Source organism: Abramis brama (assembly GCF_963993115.1).
Source record: "Abramis brama genome assembly, chromosome: 17".
NCBI classification, from domain to species: domain Eukaryota; kingdom Metazoa; phylum Chordata; class Actinopteri; order Cypriniformes; family Leuciscidae; genus Abramis; species Abramis brama.
Window position 1 is genome coordinate 7,358,907 of NC_139979.1, and position 20,667 is coordinate 7,379,573.

The following is a 20,667-nucleotide window of genomic DNA, read 5'->3' on the forward strand; positions in this document are numbered from 1 at the left end:
CTCTATAGGGCACATTGCTGTAGAAGTTGTAGCACGCTTTCAAAGCCCTCCTTCTCCCCAGCTCCACCTGTGTAAATCTGCTATGGGTGATTCATGTATGCTTTGTACAGCAGCAACATGTCTTACTTTCTCACAGCAGCATGTCTGTATATGTATTGGTCCCATACTTGTTCTGCAGCAGCAACAGCACATATACATACATATACATACACCCACACATTTACTGTATAGTATATATATAGTCCTAAGCTTTCTATAATATTGTTTATTATATTTATTAAAGTTTTTTTTCTTTATAATATGAAAAAGACAAGAATGACCAAAGAAAATAATAACACTTTTGTGTCTGTATATTGTACCAGGTGTAGATGCAGTGGTGGAAAGCTGCAGTATATAGTACTTATGTATATAGTGAAATGCAAAGGTAAAGGCTGATGACAGATTTCAGCTTTAATAGCTTTGGGATTTGAATAATTTATAAGGAAAGTCCCACAATTCCCCATCCCATACCATTCCATCTTCACACACACACACACACACACACACACACACACACACACACACACACACACACACACACCCTGCCCTACAAACATTTTAATATGGCACTGTCACATGACTAGAAAATGGATCTCATTTCTCATGTAAAGCTTAATGGACTGATTCATTGTGTGAGACAGACACCGAGAGAGCGAGACATGCTAATTAAAGAGGGAAACCAGAGGAATAGAAATGAAGGGTTTCCAGAATAAAGAACAGATTGTGTGTCAAGTGGCACTGTATTATCTGTGTGTGAGGTGAAAAGGTTCTGTTGCAGACATTTGCTCTGTTCCAAAAACCGAATGAGCTGCTTACCTGAACTGCATTTTAAGACACCATGCCATAATTATGCTGCCATATAATACCTTTAGCCAAATTTTAAGGTAGCATTGCATGTGTTCTTTGGAAAGAAAACAACAGTATGCCAGGATGCAGGAGTCCCATATAAATCTGAAATTTCAGAGAAATGCATTATTTTAGGTTTCTTCCTCAGCAAGGAAACATCAAATTGATCAGAAGTGACAGTAAAGATATTCATGTTACAATTTTTTTTTTTTTCAAATAAATGCAGTTCTTTTGAAATTTCGATTCATCAGAGAATCCAGGGGGAAAATTAAGCAGCTCAACTGTTTTCAACATTGATATTAATAAATAAATTCCTTGAGCAGAAAATCAGCACATTAGAATAATTTCTGTACTAAAATAGAAAAGTTATTTTAAGTTGTAATAATATTTCACTGGTTTTACTGTATGAAAAAATGCTTGGTGAGCATATACTTCTTTCCAAAACATTAAAGTCCACATGAAACAGAAGTTGTGATTGTTTTTCCCTTTTGTTACATATATCCGAGTGAAATGGCTTCTCGAACAAGAAAAAATGTAGGACGGGACTTGATTTTGTCCATTGGTCATTGGTCATTGGTAACTGATGGTTGTGTTTTGCTATTGCTGTGATCTCATATAAGATCAAACGTGTGAACAGTAGGTTTTTCTTTATAAATATACAGGTATATATTTGCACACAATAACATATGCAAATGTATAAGATGTTTTTCCTTCTGTCTTATGCATATGCACATATGCAGCATCTTTAGAGATTATGGAGTGTGTAAGTCTGGTTCTAGACCCTGGAGACCAGCAGAAGAACATCTCCCCTGAGAACAGGACACCATCTAGCACAGCAAACCCTAATCTCTGATCTAATTAGCACTCAAACGCTGCAGTTCACTTTTCATATGGCACACTTAAAACAAGTGTAATCAAATGTTTTGTAGGAGACTGTGTGCATTTAGATTCCATTGAAATTTGGAGACTTGATCTGATTCATGCTGTAATATATGTGTTTGAGATTAAGATAGTGACTCGAAATCCCTTTTGAGAAAACACAATGTTCATTAGAGACTCATGCCTGTTCATGTTCACACACAAAAACAACTACAGTACATCAGACAGAAGAGAATGATATATGAGGCATCTGTTTAATAGAAATAAACATCATGTTAAAGTGTGAGAGCATTTGTTAACGTGTGTGTGTTCTGAAAAGCTGAAGTCAGTAGGCCTATAATAAAGTGTGTGCTGAGCTCTTCAGCTCTTTTAAACTTGCAGCACTGCTCGTGTTCCCAAAGAGACAAAACTGCAGCCTAAGCAAATAAGAGACTGCGAACATCCAGCCTTATCCACACACACATTTACAGTAGGCTACTAACAAATGATCACTACAATTAAATGAAATGTGCTCAGGAAGAATCAGCAAAATGTAACCATAAAACATGGACGAGCTCACGGACACAGGAAAGGTCTTTGCAATGTAAGAAAGATTTGGTGTATTTCAAAGAGAGACCCTTCCCCCCATAACAATTCTGAGGGGAGCAGGTGCAGTCGTTCTCATTGTTAACGTGTGTGTGTTTCACCAGCCCCTCCCACTGAGCTTGTTAATATCAAATATGTTCATTATTTACACTGGTTTTCCTTCACAAACAAATAAAAAAAGATTTACACAGAACTGTTTGAAAAAGGTTTTTTTTTTTTTTTTTTGGGGGGGGGGGATTCTTTGATGAATAGAAAGTCCAAAAAAGACCATTTATTTGAAATAGAAATCTTTTAATTATTTGTAACAATGCAAATGTCTTTGCTGTCAATATCAATTAATTGAATGCATCCTTGCTACATAAAAGTATATACACTCACCAGCCACTTTTTTAACTGCTCGTTAATGCAAATACCTAATCAGTCAATCTCATGGCAGCAACACAATGCATTTAGGCATGTACACACGATCTGCTGAAGTTCAAACTGAGCATCAGAATGGGGAAGAAAGGTGATTTAAGTGACTTTGAACGTGGCATGGTTGTTGGTGCCAGACGGGCTGGTCTGAGTATTTCAGAAACTGCTGATCTACTGGGATTTTCACGCACAACCATCTCTAGGGTTTACAGAGAATGGTCAGAAAAAATATCCAATGAGCGACAGTTCTGTGAGTGAAATGCCTTGTAGGATGCCAGAGGTCAGAGGAGGATGGCCAGACTGGTTCAGCTGATAGAAAGGCAACAGTACCTCAAATAATCACTCGTTACAACCGAGGTCTGCAGAAGAGCATCTCTGAACACACAGCATGTTGAACCTTGAAGCAGAAGAGCATCTCTGAACACACAACATGTCGAACCTTGGAGCAGAAGAGCATCTCTGAACACGCAACATGTCGAACCTTGAAGCAGAAGAGCATCTCTGAACACACAACATGTCGAACCTTGAAGCAGAAGAGCATCTCTGAACACACAACATGTCGAACCTTGAAGCAGAAGAGCATCTCTGAACACACAACATGTCGAACCTTGAAGTAGAAGCTACAGCAGCAGAAGACACACCGGTGACACTCCTGTCAGCTGAGAACAGGAAACTGAGGTTACAATTTCACACAGGCTCACCAAAATCAGACAATAGAAGATTGGAAAAACATTGTCTGGTCTGATAAGTATCGATTCATGCAGCAACATTCAGATGGTGGGGTCAGAATTTGGTGTAAACAACATGAAAGCATGGATCCATCCTGCCTTTATCAACGGTTCAGGCTGCTGTTGGTGTAATGGTGTCTGGGATACTTTCTTTACACACGTTGGACCTCTTAGTACCAACTGAGCATTGTTTAAACACCACAGACTACCTGAGTATTGTTGCTGACCGTGTCCCTTAATGACCACAGTGGACCCGTCTTCTGATGACTACTTCCAGCAGAATAACACGCCATGTCACAAAGCTTAAATCATCTCAAACTGGTTTCTTGAACATGACAATGAGTTCTCTAAACTAAAATGGCCTCCACAGTCACCAGATCTCAATCCAATAGAGCAGCTTTGAGATGTGGTGGAACTGGAGATTCAAATCACGGGCACACAATCGACAAATCTGATATTTCCTGGTTGTTCATGACTATGGATACTAGATATTCAAAATGACGCAGTAGTGGTTTAGTGTGATGAATTACAGACATAACTTCTCAGACAGTGTTTAACACATTGACAGTTCAACAGATACTGTTAGCACACTGAAGCACAGTGAGCTGTCAGCACATTAAAAACCCTTTCTGAAAAGTTGCATCTCTAAATTCATCCCCTTTACTATTATCATGAAAAATATTAAAGCTAAAAAATAAACTGAAACGGCACCAAAAAGATCACCAAAAACAAACATGCCACGACATGTTACAGCAAACCAGTTTAGCCCAATTAAATTATCAAATGATGCATCTCCACCATTTAGAGAAAGAGAGAAAAGGGGAAGAGAGATATGTAATGTGAGTCTATGTTTATGATGGACAGGTAAAGTCCAACGTCTCAAACTTGCTTCTGAAAATGTCTTGTGCCACTATATATGTGCAATATATAAGCAAGAGCCCTTCTGAGACTCTGACGCCAGCTGTTTTTCTCTCTCCTCCATCTCACACCCACACAGACTCAAGGGTGCATGAAAAATGCTGGTTGGTCAGACTTTCACTCTCCCTCCATCCAACAACTTATTCACTTTCTTTCTCTTTTTCTGCCTCTTTCTCATGTTCTGTCTATCTTTCTTCTACTACGCAGTTTCCTGATGGTAAAATGGAGCTATAAAAATGATATACTATATAAAATCAAGCAAAATGATAACATACCATAGATCAGGACAGTGCAAGCACTTGCGAGTGAACCTCAGATGAGGATAATTCAAAGACATTACATCACTGTGGCAGAAGATATTAGAAAAAGTGGCTTTATAAGTCAAAATATTGTTTGTTTTATTTACATCTGATTTCTTTTGTAAATCTAATTCAGCTTTCAGTGCTTACGTGTGCATTTATTATACTGTGACACATTAATGTTACAGTTTTTTAGGTTCCAAGTGCTCGTAAACAAAACTATAAGTGTAGAGCCTTGTCATCAATATCTATTTTTGTTATAAAGCAAATTATTTTCACTACAAACTAAACCAGCCCTATAAGGTTGGGAAACAAGAACCGGTTCTATTTTAGATGATGTGAAAAAGACTAAGCACCCCAAAATAAAACAAAGACAATAAAGAGACATCTCACACATGCACACACACGTCACAAAACCCTCAGGTGCAACTGTCATCTGAAATTAAACCAATGAGAGTCTGGACGTGTGTATTTGGACTCGATTTATGCATGCTGGACACAGTTGACATGATGATGAATGTAAATGACAATGCATGAAGTGTTCCTTCGAGGTGTGTGTGTATCTCTAAAAGAAACCACTGTGTTTGAACTTGATTTATAATTGCAAGCACATGGAAATACACTGCCTGGCCAAAAAAAAATTTTGGATTTAAATAGGCAAATGCTTAAGAGTCTATGATTGGATCATCATTGCAGTGATTATTATGTTTCTAGCATGTTATATGTTTGGCAACAGTTCTTCTAACCCTAATTGATGGAGTGTGTAGGAAGACGTATCATGGCCATATTCCACGTAAATGTCAAGATTCGTCAGGCTAAAATTATGAAAGAATGGTTGGGAGGAGCATGAAGAATCATTTTCACACATGAATTGGCACCTCTGAGTCCAGACCTTAAATTCATTGAGAGTCTTTGGGATGTGCTGGAGGAGACTTTACAGAGTGCTGGACTCTTGTGTTTCAATACAAGATTTTGACCAAAAATGTATGTACCTCTTGATGGAAATAAATGTTGTGATGTTATTTCAGCAAGAGGTGCATCAATTTATAGTCAAGATCTTTGCATTTGCCTATTTAAATCCAAACAGCAACCTTTTTTTTTTTTTTTTTTTTTGGCTGTGCAGTGTATATTCACACAAAACAACAGTGACATTACTATAAACTGCACAACAAAAACAATCCATATACAGCGCACTCAACAGGAATCAGACTGATACAGGATAGGTTTGACACACACCCGTGTCTCAGTAGACGTGTCCTGTCACAGGTTTGATCTGATGAGACGTCACGCGTGTGCTGACTGGGTCAAACAGAAGCTCATAGTAGCAGATGGCAGATGACACAGGGATTCTTATACTGTGTTTTGCTGAATCAGACCCTGCCTGGAGACTGTGGGTGTCATTCACAGAAGATTTTTGATTTGACCAGATTCATGCAAAAAATGAAAATGTAGGCTGCATTATAACATTATACATGATTCTTTATAATATAATGAGTCTCACATAAGAGACATTCAAGAATTTTTGCATATTTGAGAGTGTGAGAAAGATAGTGTCTTGGATTTAAATGGGTACAGTTAGTTACTTTTATATATATTAATTAATATGTATATACTCACATATGCACCTATATGTATATATACCCCCCCCCCCCCCAACAGTAACATTTTTAAAAAATCTGTTAAAAAAGGTAAATATTATAATAATTTAAAATAACTGTTTTCATTTTAACGTCTTTCATTTTAACGTCTGTTTTTAAATGACGTCTCAAAGCTGAAATTTCAGCATCATTACTCCAGTCTTCAGTGTCACATGATCCTTCAGAAATCATTCTAATATGCTAATTTACTGCTCAAGAAACATTTCTTGAGGAAATGTCAAACAGGAAACTGTGATACATTTTTTTCAAAGTAGAAAGCTCCAACAAAGTTAAAAAAAATAACATGGAACAGAAATCTTTTTGTAACATTATAAATGTCTTTACTATCACTTTAGAATAATTTAATATGTAATTAATTTAATTAATAATACACATTCAAGACACATTCTTTGACAACAAGACCTATATGTTTCATGGAAATTTTGCTTTGGTAAATTTATTTTGTTTTAAGGAGGTTTAGATGAGGGTACTGGAAAACTAGACAAATATGGGATTTACCATACATTTATCAGAGATCTGATATAATATGCATGATTTGTCTGCATTGATTTCTGTTTGATTCCAAGGTGAGCTTGTGATTGTTTGTTATCTGTTCAGAGTTGCAGCTGTCTGCCCTCCCCCCCCCCCCCCCCCCCCCCCCCCCCCCACACACACACACACACCCCCAGCATCAACCATATCTGACTGATTTTAATGCTTCCTTTCTGACACATGGTCCGTTGTCACGACGACACAGCGTGATTGAAAAGCAGAAAACCCATTTGCTCCAACCGCTTTAATCAAACACACTCATTCATTATTCAGAGTGCGTGAGAGGGTGCAGGGGGCAAGCCAGTGTGTGTGTGTGTGTGTGTGTGGGGGGGGGGGGGGTTACGCAATAAGTACCCAATAAAACAATACAAGCAAAACAAGCCTTTTTGTTGTGAAACTACAAATATGTCATTCAGATGTTGAGATTGCTAACTAAAGTTGATGAACAACGATCACATAGCAAAGAAAAACTTTTAGGAAAGTAGGTCTCAGCTGGAGGCCGGAGAAAAGCCAAATGCACACAAACACACACACAAACAAGTTAAGAAAATCCCAAACCTTTAGAAATTCACAGAGAGAGGTGAGAGAATGAGAATGAAAGAATGAATTGGTTTCCTTGGTGGAAACTGAGAAAGTAATCTGGACGCAAGTCAGTCAGGATGGATCCAACTGCCAGCTCTCCATGGGTGTAGAAGAGCAAACGGAACAACACAACACACACTTTTGTGTTTCTCTCTGCTATATCACAGCACTATTTCAGAGGGACAGAGGCAATCAAATCCATCCAGTCAGAACCCATTAAAGCAGAACATATATTGTACTGAACAAGACCAGCCACATGCTGACAGAGAGAGAGAGCATTGACTGATATAATAAGCTGAATCAATGGCTCTAATCCAAAACCTAGTGAGCAGCCTACGCAGACATGATTTTAAGGTATCAGAGGTGCACTCCTGACGCGACGGCTGTTCAGAAGGGTAGGCAGCGCGATTATGCTGCCTTCTTAGAAAACTTCTGGCCCAAATTCTAAGCTGGCATTGCATGTAGACTTTGTGGAGATTGCAATCCCATAATGTACTGCGAGCACTTGTGAAAAGATGGAGGACAAATTATTATTACATATTCGATCAATCTAAAAATTGTTTACCCCTTATTTTTGTGTGCTGTGTATTTTTAATTTAGTGTTAACTTGGCAATATGTGACACAAAGAGTTGTTGCCCATGTAGAGCGCTCCAAAAGAGTTTGTCTCCAAAAACACACCTCAATGTCTATTTACGCATTTGCAAAACCATCAGTGTTAGATTTGGGTGATTGAGGAGGTAGAAACATGGTTAGAATAATCTGTCAGGTCTTCACTTAAGCTGCACATAATATAAATGGGAAAGACTGCCCTAAAGGCCTAACGTCCTTTAATATTTAAAAGCAACAGTATTGCATATCATACTCAATTACAGTGACTCTTTACAGAGGTAGAACCTGTGTTATTTTAGTATCATTGATAAACTATTGTTTTTGTTATAATTATAAATTCGATTTTATATATATATATATATATATTTTCTGTTTTCATTTTATTTAAGGTTTTAGTAAATTTGTTGTGTTTTTTGTCATTTTTATATAGTTTTTTAAAGTCACCATGAAATCAAAATTGACTATTATTATTTTTTATGAAATAGTCTATTGCATTTATTATAATTGATTTATCTATGCACCTGATTCTTTTTTAAATTCATGTGCCCTCGTAATCTTGAATCAATATAACTTGCCCTCCCTCTTGCAGTGACATCTCTTCTCTTTCTCCGATGATGTGTTTACTGGCGTGAGGGCGGGGCAACCTGTCACTCAAATGAGATCACAATAATACCAAACCATAACCATCCAATCAATTACCGATGGACAAAATCAAGTCCCACCCTACATTTTTTCTTGTTCAACAAGCAGTTTTACTCAGATATCCGTCACAATAGGGAAGACAAGACTATCGCAACTTCCATCTCATGCCGACCTCAAACATGTCTATATAGTTTTTATTAAGTTTTAGTTTATTATAGTTATTTTAGTCCTTTAACACTAAACAAAAATGAGACGTGGCAACTAGCTAAAATAAAAAAAAAATGTAATACTTTATTTTCAGTTAATGTTTTTATTGTTTTAGTTTTAGATAACAATAATAACCCTGGGTAGAACTACATTAGAATTCCAACAGCACAACACAAACACACTCCATTGACAAAGGGCTTGAAAAAAAAAAAAAAAAGTGGTTAGTATAATGCAAGAAACACATAGGGAGTCCCATCTTAAAGCCAGATTTTCTCTTCAACAAGATGTTTTAGCAGAAAAACACAGACACTGAGGGAGGACGCTGAAATATTCATGATGCATTATTATAATGAGATCAATTCTGCTGACTCTGACTGTCTGGCACCACTTTAAAGTACAACGGCCGTTGTGGTTGTAACAGTAAGAGTTAATGGATTCAATTTAGCCTATGTGATGATTTGGTGCAGACTCGTAGGAGTTATTTACACAATGAGCATCTGCAAGACAATACGAAACTCACAAAATCTCACAAAACTCGTTAAGAACACGCCAGGTCATATTTCAGCCCAAAATCGGCGAAAAAAAATAAGAAATAGTTTTAGGACCATAAATATTTTTGCACTGTGACATTTTTATAACTTAGATTTCATAATTCAGAATTTATAATTTATGATTTCTAATGAATTCCCACATAATTGTGGTTATTATCATCAAAATGTGGTTAGTATAATGCAAAAAAGGATTGACTATTCAAATTATAGTATTTATTCATCATGGCAATATATGCTGTACTGCCTTTAATTTATGTTGATTTAAATACAAAAATCATTGATATTACAGCAATGGGTAATCTACTGTGAATCACAAATGAGAATACCGGAAATTGCAAAATAAAAACTCATTATGGTAATGAGGATTTGGGCTCAATGGCACACTATAAATAACGTAAAAAAACAACAACAACAAAAATTATGGTCCTAAAAAAGGCTTAATTGTGTTTATATAAAATATTTTTTTCTTGTTTATTTTCAGGGTGGAATGTGACCTGGTCATATTTTTATGAGATACCATATAGTTATACAGTGCATTAGGGCATTACGGCTTCGAATCCAAAACAATCACAAAATGCCAAAACAGCCAGGACCGGAAATTAGAACAAGAACCTGTGCAAATATTGATGTTTATCAGTATTAAGACAACGTGTATTATAGGGAATCCTGGCAAAGAGAGAGCGAGCGAGAGAGAGAGAGAGAGAGAGACAGAGAGAGAGACAGAGAGAGAGAGAGAGAGAGAGAGAGAGAGAGAGAGAGAGAGAGAGAGAGAGAGAGAGTGGCGGATGTCATGATCGATAGAGTGGTCAGGTCTTTCCCATTCCTTCAGCATAAATCAACAGCCATTATGATCATGCAGTCCATCAGAAGCAACATAAAACCCTTTGCAAATAGATCTGATGGGCATTAGTCATACCTCACACACTTCAGTAACACACACACTGCATTTTTCCAGTGCATTTCCGAACTCAACACCCTGGAAGCAGATACTCACTGGTTCAGTTCCACGTCTAAAACGAAGGTCTGTCCGAAGGCCTCAACCTGGAAGCTAGCCTGAGCCACGTGGTTCTGTAAAAGAGACAAAACAAGATGAGATCTGGTCATTTTAATATCAGGGTGCAACATACAGTATATGCTGTATTAATAAAAACGCAAAATTAGAACATACTTGGTGTTTTGGGAGAGAAAAGAAAAATTAGATGCGCTAATTAGATGCACAGTCTTCAGTGTCACATGATTCTTCAGCAATCATTCTAATATGATGATTTGCTGCTCAAGAAACCTTTCAGTACTCTTTGACAAATGTTGAACAAATGATGTTCATTTGAACATTCTATTCAAATAATTTGAATTAGAAATCTTTTGTAACATTATACATGTCTTTACTGTCAACTTTTGATCAATTTAATGCATCGTTGCTGAATAAATGTATAATTTTTATTTTAAAAAATCTCAAGGTGCCACACAAGAGCTGATACAATAAAAAGGGAAAAAATTAGAACATATTCAGTGTTTAGGGAGAGAAAAGTAAAATTAGATGCGCTAATTGTTTTTTTATTTTTATTCATCATGCACACTTTGATGTGCAGGACTGGTGGCTGTGTGTGTGTGTGTGTGTGTGTGTTCGCTGATGGTTAATTCACTGCCTGCTTGGGGCCCATATGGCCAGGGCCGTATAACACCCCCTCAGGGGAAAGAGAAGCATTTTGGTTGCGGCGCATTGTTCTCGTATCTCATGAGTGGGTGTGTATGAGAGAGAGAGAGAGAGAGAGAGGGCAGAAGGGGCAGAAATAGAAGCATATGAGGGAGGTGAGGGGAGTCTAACACCCCAAGGGAACACACCTCTCCCTAAACCAGCAAAGCATAGTTATCAATATAAATGGAAGGAGAACGAAGGGTTGGAAGAAATACGGAGGAGGGGGGAGATCCTCAACACTTCACCCATCAGTGACCCTCTGAATGAAGCGACCCTCCCCGAGACACACCCACATACTGCCCCTTGATTGAGTGTGGATTTGTGTGTATCACGTCTAACCAAAATGCACAATAACACTCTCAACCCTTGTTTTTTTAAAACCAAATCTAATAAAGAGATTCAGAGTGTTTTCTAGAAACTGTGTAAGACGAGAAGGCTGCAGCTTTCTGTCCATTATGTCAGTGGCATCATCGATCGCCGTTTCATCATATTATCGCTCTAAAAAAGCTTGACTCGATTTTTTTTCTGATCTGCATTCTGTGTTAAATAAAGAAGATCTAAAATTAGCAAGCTAATGTTTTCAGACATCAGTAAATATCTATAAATAAAACAGTCAATCTTCAAAAAGATCCGATTGTTAGTCAAGCGTGGAGCTAAAAACAGACCTGAGCATAGTTAAATGTATTTATGAAAAAATATATTTCATTGGCACATGCTTCGAATCTAATCTCTAATGTGGCATCATATATAACACCACAATGATTAAATCAATGCATTGGCATGATGAAAAAGATTTTACTTGAATTATACAGAGCTCAGCTGCACGTCAGACAAAGGGTTAAGCCCCACACGTGCACGCACAACCCGAAGCACATGTACAGATATTCTAACCCGTCAAAGAGACTTGTTACAGTAACGAGGCCACGAGCGATTGCATGTCTGTGCCTCTGAGAATTATTCAGTCACGCAAAGTATGAACAACAAAGTAAGTACCTGAGCAGTCGGGATGGATATTTTACAGAGGTTTCACTCCCAAACACTTACAGTACATACTAGGCCTTATATTATGTAAACACAAACTTTTATATTAGATGCGATTGATCGCGATTAATTAATTTGACAGCATTAATATGTACATTTCTAAATGTGTAGTGTTACTTTCAAACATTAAATAGCTAATTAATATGACTTGATGTGATATCAGTTCACTCTCAGAGTCTTATTCACTATCTTTCAGGCCAGGCGAAGCAAGAACAAAAGAAATAGCAAGTCCATAAACCTCTTATAGCATTACACGCTCAACTGAGAAACCAAATACAAAGTACATTTGCCAGTTTATTGTTTTCCTTTTATCATCATGGCCCAGGTTTTGAAACCCTGATGCAGTGTTTTGCTGAATAACAAATGGAGATACAGCAGTAATCAGTTTCTGACATTTCTGTGCTATATAATAATGTAAAAAAGAATAATGCACTATTGATTTAGACTGATAATGCTCCAACACAGGAGCTGCTCATTTGTTCTTTCTGTGTCCTTTGTGTTTCCAAAGCTGTGATGCCACAAGATGCCTCAGGAGGCCTAAGCATCAGCATCTTCCAGAGAAATGTGTTGTTTTGGTTCATTAGATCACCCTTAAATGACTGGAATTAACTGCGCAGGGCTCTCAGACCACCCAGAGTCAGACTACAAGACTCAGAAAGAGAGTAAAAGAGAAAAACATACACATCATTTGAAGAGCAGCGCGTCTCCAATGGCAACGGGAGGAGAGAGCATCCCTATATGACACACAGATGACATGCTAACATGAGATGAAACAATACACACCTGTTTACTGTCAGAGCTCGTTCGGACCCGTGTGTTCAGAACATCATGAGGCGTCTGAGTGTCTCCGTCTATTCGGTACATCAACCGGACCGGTACCGTGCTCTCCTTCCCGAGGAACCTGGCGTCATCACGCCGAGCCCTTGTCTTTACCAAGGCGTCTCCTAGAATAATAAAAACACAGTAGACTATTTTTAACAATTACACATTTTCATTCTGAGTTACACGTATGAAACTTGACATAATAGCCAAGATAAATAATGATAAATCACGCCTCAGGGTGGTATTTACCGTTAAGTAACGTTACATATGTTTACATTACCTGAACGGATAATTAGGCTACTATGATTAAAATATGGCACTATGATAAAAAAAAAAAAACTCAAAATGAATTTGTTTCGTGAAGAAAATACACATATATAAAATAAACACGTAATAAAATTACACCCTCACCGTAATGAGGCAGTGAGATGCTGGTATGGACCACAGAGCTCATCACCGCTACAAAGAGACACAGAAAGGAATTCCCGACACGGAGAGGCATCATTCCCGCATCCATTCTGTTCATAAAATCGCGGCTAATCATATCCCAAATTATTCTATATAAGAGTAAAATCCAAAGTTATACTCGGTTTTCAGTTTCCCTCAAGAAGGCACACACATCCTCTCGCGCGCTGGTTGCCATTAGTGACGCGCGAGCAGCTACTGCATCGAGACGCTGGTTGCGCGAGCAGCGGGCGGATGACTGGTCGAAGGCGGGTGCGTTCTGGAAAACTAAAATCAGGCCCCTTTTTTTTCTCCACCGAGCAGAAACCGCCACCTCCTCAGCAAGACATCAATAATGTCCAGCCGCCTCACTGCAGAAACGACTCATAAATATGCATGAGCGATCTGCACGCGGGATGACGGGTAGTGTAGTGCGCGCTCCACCTGCTGTCACCTTCTGCGACAAACAGAAAATGTCATTTTCAAAATGATCCCGTATGGAGCACAAGAACAGCCAAACACAGGGGTTGATGTGGATATATTACCAATTATTAATGGATATATACCATATTATTAATATATTACCACGAAGTAGAACATAATGCATACCAATCATAGCCACGCCAGACATTTGGTTAAATCCTTGATAATGTATATTGGTAGTATGCAATAATGTATATCATTTACACCAGGAAATAATGCTTTATGCACTTATAATTTTATTTTCACATTAACCAGTAAAGATAGCTATCTTTAAAGTCATTCAAAACAAATCCAAAGGTTTTATAATTTCTTTAAAACCATGTCCTGGGATTAAACACATTGTTTATTCTTAATACCATGCATTTGTTAATTGGACTACATACAGTTCCATTCAAAATTTGGGGTTGGTCAAATTATTAATTTTTTTTAAAGTCTGTTATGCTCGTCGTGCTGCATTTATTTTATCAAAAACAGAGTAAAACAGTAACATTGTAAAATAATTTTACATTTTAAAAGCCTGTTTTCTAGTGACTTTTGATAAATGTACCGCATCCTTGATAAATAAATGCATTAATTTATTATACACATATCTTACTGACCCCAGACATTTGAAAAGTACTGTATACTGAATGTTAATTGTACTGAAGGCTTGAAACACCGAGTTTGGACCAACCAATCTGGAGATTTAAAAAATAGATACCCATGCCAAGTAAGAAGTTTTCTAAAATAAAAGTGTGCCAAGGACTTATGCTTATAACCATGATACACAGACACAAAAACAAAGAAAAAAAAACTATGTAAAAAATATCTTCACTTTAATATAGGAATCAGGAAATCATTTCAAGACAGTATCATGGGTGTTATATACTTCAATAACATGCACAACATAAATGTACATACTCGCTGTGTAGCTCCACTCATTTTTCCCTATATATAGTCAGTATGTATTTTTCCAGTCTATAATCAAAGTTGTCTTTTAAAACCTGTATGGTGAGAATGCATTTTTCCATTCTACTAAAAAACTATATATTTATTTATTTATATATTAATATATATTATTTGGCAGAGTAATAACTTTTATAACACATACATATGTGTTATCCACTCAATTGTTCAATTGTTGTTGTTCCATTTTTTCTACCCAGCATTAATCTCAAAAACCCTTAAAGTCTTCATCGATGTTGTCACTGGACTGAAAGAGATCCCACAGGTCCGGGAGAGACACTGGGGGGCTCTCACACTCCTGTACAGGTTTAACAAGTGAAAGAGAGCCCAATGATTCTCTCTCTTTACTAGATTCAATGTGCAAGGCTGGTACTTGCTTTCTTCTTCTGGGTCTGACGTTCCGAACCTTCCGTTGCAGTGAATTAAAGGGGCTGTCACGGTCCGGTTCGGGTTCTGTGCTGGCTAAAGGCCAAAGAGCTGAATTTTTAACTTGATTTTCAGGCATACTTTGCGTATACATTTCACTGCAGTTAGTCCTAAAATATTCATTTCCAGTTATTGTTTCTTGGTTTCTTTCATTGAACTCTTGAGCTGGGTGTGTGTCAGGGTTTTTCCTGGTTTGTTGGTCTGTCCTGCATTCAAGTGCATTAGAGTCACAGTTCTGCTCTCTGCTGAGAAAAGATGCACCTTCAGATTTCCGCACAGCAGATCGCAAGTGGAACTCCCACTCAAAGGATCCACGCTTGGACTGGGACTTCTCCGGAATGTCGGACTGGTCAAACAAGCTGTCCCTGTTGCTAGAAGGGAATTCACACTGGCCCCTGCTGCGTTTGCGAACCAGCAGAGGTTTTCCTATGGTCTGTTCTGAGAGACAGTGCTTTGCTGTAGAGTCCCAAAGCAAAGAACCCTCATTTTCCTGTTTCCAATCACCAGTCACAGATCCCACATCTTCCTTTACTGGCAACATGGCTTCAGCACACAGAAGAGGGGTTGATGTACTGCATTTCACCCTATGGCAGAGAGACATTGACATGGTGTCAGTAACAGTCAGAAACGTTGGGGCGGGCTTTACACAATGACGATCGCTCTGATTGGTTTTAGGTCTATCCAATTGCGCCCAGAGGCATTTGAGTGACGTCCGTTGGTGAAGCGCACCAACTTTTAAATGCATTATTATATTCAAATTGCAAATACATGAGGACAGTCTCCATGAAAGACCCACTGGCAAATGAACGTGCTACTACATTTCTCTCCGAAACGGTAGGAAATTAAATTAGATTTAATAGAGGATTTTAACTGTGACAAGATGATTGACAGGGCAGTTTACGTGACAGGATGCACGCGACAGATCCGGCCGATAAAGATGACGAAGTAGTATGTCCCAAAGCTTGCCTACTTTTTTGCTACACATTCAAAAGTAAATCTTTTCTTCACAAAAAAAGTACATACTTTTATGGCGTAGTGTAACCTAGGCGAATTGGGACGCAGCATATGGCTTTACACGATGACGATCGCTCTGATTGGTTTTAGGTCTATCCAATTGTGCCCAGAGGCATTTGAGCGACGTCCGTTGGTGACGCCCCTTTGGAAATGAGTTATTAATGAAGCTTTGCCAGACCATAACTCAGTTACTACTGAGAATGGTCTGGTTTTAACCAGGCTAACAAATAATGGTAAAGTTTTGTTGATGCGTCAATAAAAAACAACATAGGCTAAAAGATTGATTTTGGAATTTAAGAATCAAAATCGTTTAATCAAAATGAAGATCAATTAAAATCGAGAAATCAACAGCTGTGTTTCCATTACCCTTTTAAATTGCGCAAATGGAAATTGCAAATTAAAAATTACGCAGAATGGAAACAAGTCCATTTCGCAAAAACTCCCATATAGCGCAAAAAAAGTGTTTACCTTTCACATGAGGTGGTTTTTCAGGCAATTCGAAAAAAGAATACCTCGAAAACTGCAATGTAAACAGTTTTTTCGCATTTACAGGTCACCTGGCGTATGTAAAAGTAGACCATTCATAATGGCTGGGATATACTTAAACCTACTAGCATCCGTTGCCATGTTTTTTGGAATGACTTATCGTGAGAAGAAAAAATGATGTTTTAGTCGCATGACATCGATTAATGAAACGATTAATAGCTTTTTATCGACATTTGGGAAATTTGGGTAAAGTTTTGCGCAAATCTGTAATGGAAACTAGGCTAATGTTGTCAACCTAGCCCTAAAGAAATATATAATTGTAATGACATTTTTGTACCTTCTACAGTGCGTGCTGATGTTCATGAGGTCGCAGGTCAGTCCCGCGGTGACTCGATCCAAGACTCTATATTCCTCACTCTTTGAGAAAGCCTGATGCTGCTCACTCTCCAAGTGCTGGTGGTCAGAAGTTCAGACAGGTCAGACACTGTTTTTGCTGCTGCATGAGCTTAAAAATTGTGAGTGACTATTTTTCTCAGCACGTACCGCTTTTAGGTTGTCAAATTTGACCTCACAGCACTCACAGTAACCTCCTTTCCTCTTTTCTCTGCGCCTCTCTTTCTTCCCTCGAGTCCCTCGTTCCCCTCCAGACCTAAAGCAAAACACCGATTCTCATTACAAACGCACACAAAAACTGACAATAACATCATAGCATGTGAGTGATGCTCATTCTACCTTTGCTCATTCTGTTTCTTCTTCGTATCATCTTTTCCATGTTCCTCCATCAGGAACGGACTGCAGGGAGGAAGAGAGCGGAGGTTGCACACAGGCATGTTGAACAGTGGAAGGTAGAGGGGACGATAATGCCTGCAAAAACCATTATAGGTTGTTATGAAACTGGACCAATAACATGAAAGGTAAAACACAAGAAAATAAACTAAGAAAACACACCTGCTTGAGTCCTCCACTTTTATAAACGGTCGACGAATTCTTCCAGCTGGAAATAAAAAAAATGATTAATTAAAATGAATGAAAGCATTGCTAATGTGTTCAATTAACATTTTTCTACTGGAAGATGCAGCAAATTAAAACAGATTGGTTCTTTTTTGTTCTTACCATTGTGTCTTTGATAAGTATTTTTCTCTGTGTGCTGAATGCGAGCCTAAAAATGAAGCGCAATAAACTGAATATACCCAGAAATAACAGATATATATGCAGCCCTGGACAGAAGCGAAATTGTCTAGTAAATCAATAAGTTCAAATGCTGTAGCTTAGTCTTTAAAACAGGGCAATAAATTACCAAAAACTTTGAACAATATGGTTTTTCAATGGATGAATTTTAAACTTGTTCATTTGGTTCTTTATGTCAAAAGAAGAATAGAAAAATGATAGAAAAACAAAAATACTCACAGCTCCTTTAATCACTGGATTAGCGGCATTCACTGCAATTACTTTAGCTTTCTTCTTGTCAACGTATGAAATAACATCTGTTTGGACATCAAGCATGAAACACTGTGAAATACTGAAACCACATATCACTTGTCTAACAACACAGGCATTAATAATGATTGATGGTGATAATGTTGATACCGTCAACATGCAGGACTTTGACCCCCCATTCCACAGCATTGGCCAGGATCCCATTCATCTGAACACGTTCCTTTAACAGAACAGAAAACCCCATAATCACTCATTCAGAGCGCTAATAAACTACTCAGGACTGCTGCACAGAGTTCATTCACAAACAAACAAGGCTTGATAAAGATTGACTCACTTGTTCCTTAACGACTCTTTCAACAAGAGATTTGCCTCGACTTACAGCAGCCTGTGAAATTCCAGCACAACAAAACATGTCAAGTGTTTTTCCCCAGTAAACTAAACACACACTAACATTCAAACGTTTGAGGTCGGTAAGATTTGGGTTCTTTTTTTAAAACAATTTAATAGTTTTATTCAGCAAGGATGCATTTGCATTCAGCAAATAATCATGGTTTCCATTAACTCTGATGATATTTAAAGCACTGCAGAATATCACAAATCAATTTATAGTAAATTATTAACATAATACATGTTAAAAAAAAAATGTAAACTCTTGTTTGAAACTTTGAATTGCTTCTTACAGTCGCATCTGTGACTCCCTGAGAGCTGCCCCTGTGCCTGTGGCTTTCCCTCCTGCTGCCGGGATGAGGAGAGCTGACGCCCGAATCCGGACTGGGAGCTGGGGAGTCCGGAAGGAGACGCTGGGCATAACGAGCCTCCGGCTTACTGGACACGAGATACTTGATCTCCTTACTGAAGAATTTTTCCACTGTCTGATAAACAGAACATATAAAAAGTTACTTAATCTGTGATGAAATGTGCATGGTCAACATCCTCATGAGTTAAAGGGATACTCCACTTTAAAATGAAAATTCTGTCATCATATACTCACCCTCATGTTGTTTCAAACCTGTATGAATTTCTTTCTTCTGCTGAACAGAAAGGAAGATATTTAGAAGAATGTCAGTAACCAGATATTTTCTGGTCCCATTGACTTCCATAGTATATTTTTTTCCTACTATGGAAGTCAATGAGACCAGAAACTGTCTGGTTACTGACATTCTTCTAAATATCTTCCTTTCTGTTCAGCAGAAGAAAGAAATTCATACAGGTTTGAAACAACATGAGGGTGAGTATATGATGACAGAATTTTCATTTTAAAGTGGAGTATCCCATTAAGTTCCAGACTACCGGTATCATCACGTTATACTTACACAGAAACAGAGATAAAACATAATACACTATTTAAATAAAGCAGATGAAATTGCAGTCTTTAAAATCAAGAGAAGTGTGTACACTTCCAAAAGCTTATTATAGTTTTGCAGATAAACTCAGCTGTCTAATTTTACTAATTTAAGACATTCTCTTTCTATGTGAAAATACTGTGCACAATAGCCTCAAATATTAAATGTTAAGACAAGAAACAGCACTTACACCACCAAGTGTCTTGATGTCATTTTCCAAGAGTTGTGTTTTCATATTCCATGGCAGATCCAAATAAAATATTCTCCCTTTAAAGGGTTTGTTCTGAAGAGCATCGCTTCCTGGTTTAATTTTGCTTTTAGATGATGCGCCATTATATCCCTCTAGTTTTGAATCTGTGAAGATCAATACAGCACAATTAGACCGTTATAAACAAAATATAACGTTACATATATTCAGACATACATGTTTAGTACATATACTGAACAACAAAGCATGCCAATTTTCTTAAAGCGTTATTATCAGAGGCTACTTTTATGTGAAAAACAAAAACAAAACAAAAAACATTGCGATACAGGTCAATAGAAAGTTAATTTAAAAAGATTCACAACACCTCGGTCTTTACACCTGGAGAAAGACTCTTGCTTCATCATGGAGTTTTTAGTTCTAACGGTTACAGCCCTAAACCAGCCTAAACCAGCTAGTTATACCGCACACATATAGCAGCATTACTCAAACGTGTTGCTCGATTAAAACACTAAGCTAAAAACACAAGACTGCGTTAAATGGCTCCACTGTTTGTAAATGTTTTCATAACAAACACTCGACGGAGCCCCTTTCCATTTTCCCGCTCGAGAGGTCTCTCCACTCCCACAAAACCTGCTGCAATCTTGGAATTCATGAAAGGAATTTCGACGTATATTTTTTGATATTTCAAAAAACGACGCCACAAATAGTTGATATTCTAATGTCAATTACACTAATATAAACAGCCTGAATTTTATGTAGAATATAAATGAGAAAACTACTGTTAAATATATAACATATGACTTAGATAAATTGTTACGTACATGAGTGTTCTA

General features: G+C 37.7%; 2 protein-coding genes across 2 annotated transcripts in view; both read right to left on the minus strand.

Moving 5' to 3' along the window:
* Positions 1 to 13,886, minus strand: part of adam22 (ADAM metallopeptidase domain 22) — a 59,829-nt gene extending 45,943 nt beyond the window's left edge. The window contains 3 exon segments of the mRNA XM_084088039.1: positions 10,484 to 10,557; positions 13,010 to 13,170; positions 13,460 to 13,886. Of these exon segments, the coding sequence (XP_083944165.1) occupies positions 10,484 to 10,557; positions 13,010 to 13,170; positions 13,460 to 13,592 (368 nt within the window). The 5' untranslated portion in view covers positions 13,593 to 13,886.
* Positions 13,887 to 14,995: 1,109 nt separating this feature from the next.
* Positions 14,996 to 20,475, minus strand: dbf4 (DBF4-CDC7 kinase regulatory subunit). The gene is made up of 12 exons (XM_084088126.1): positions 20,199 to 20,475; positions 19,817 to 19,980; positions 18,964 to 19,155; positions 18,618 to 18,668; positions 18,434 to 18,503; positions 18,254 to 18,330; positions 17,960 to 18,005; positions 17,795 to 17,840; positions 17,579 to 17,710; positions 17,390 to 17,495; positions 17,184 to 17,299; positions 14,996 to 15,930 (listed from the first exon to the last, which is right to left on the minus strand). Exons 1-12 carry the CDS (start codon positions 20,236 to 20,238, stop codon positions 15,129 to 15,131), a joined length of 1,842 nt encoding a protein of 613 aa, XP_083944252.1. The 5' UTR covers positions 20,239 to 20,475; the 3' UTR covers positions 14,996 to 15,128.
* Positions 20,476 to 20,667: the final 192 nt, after the last annotated feature.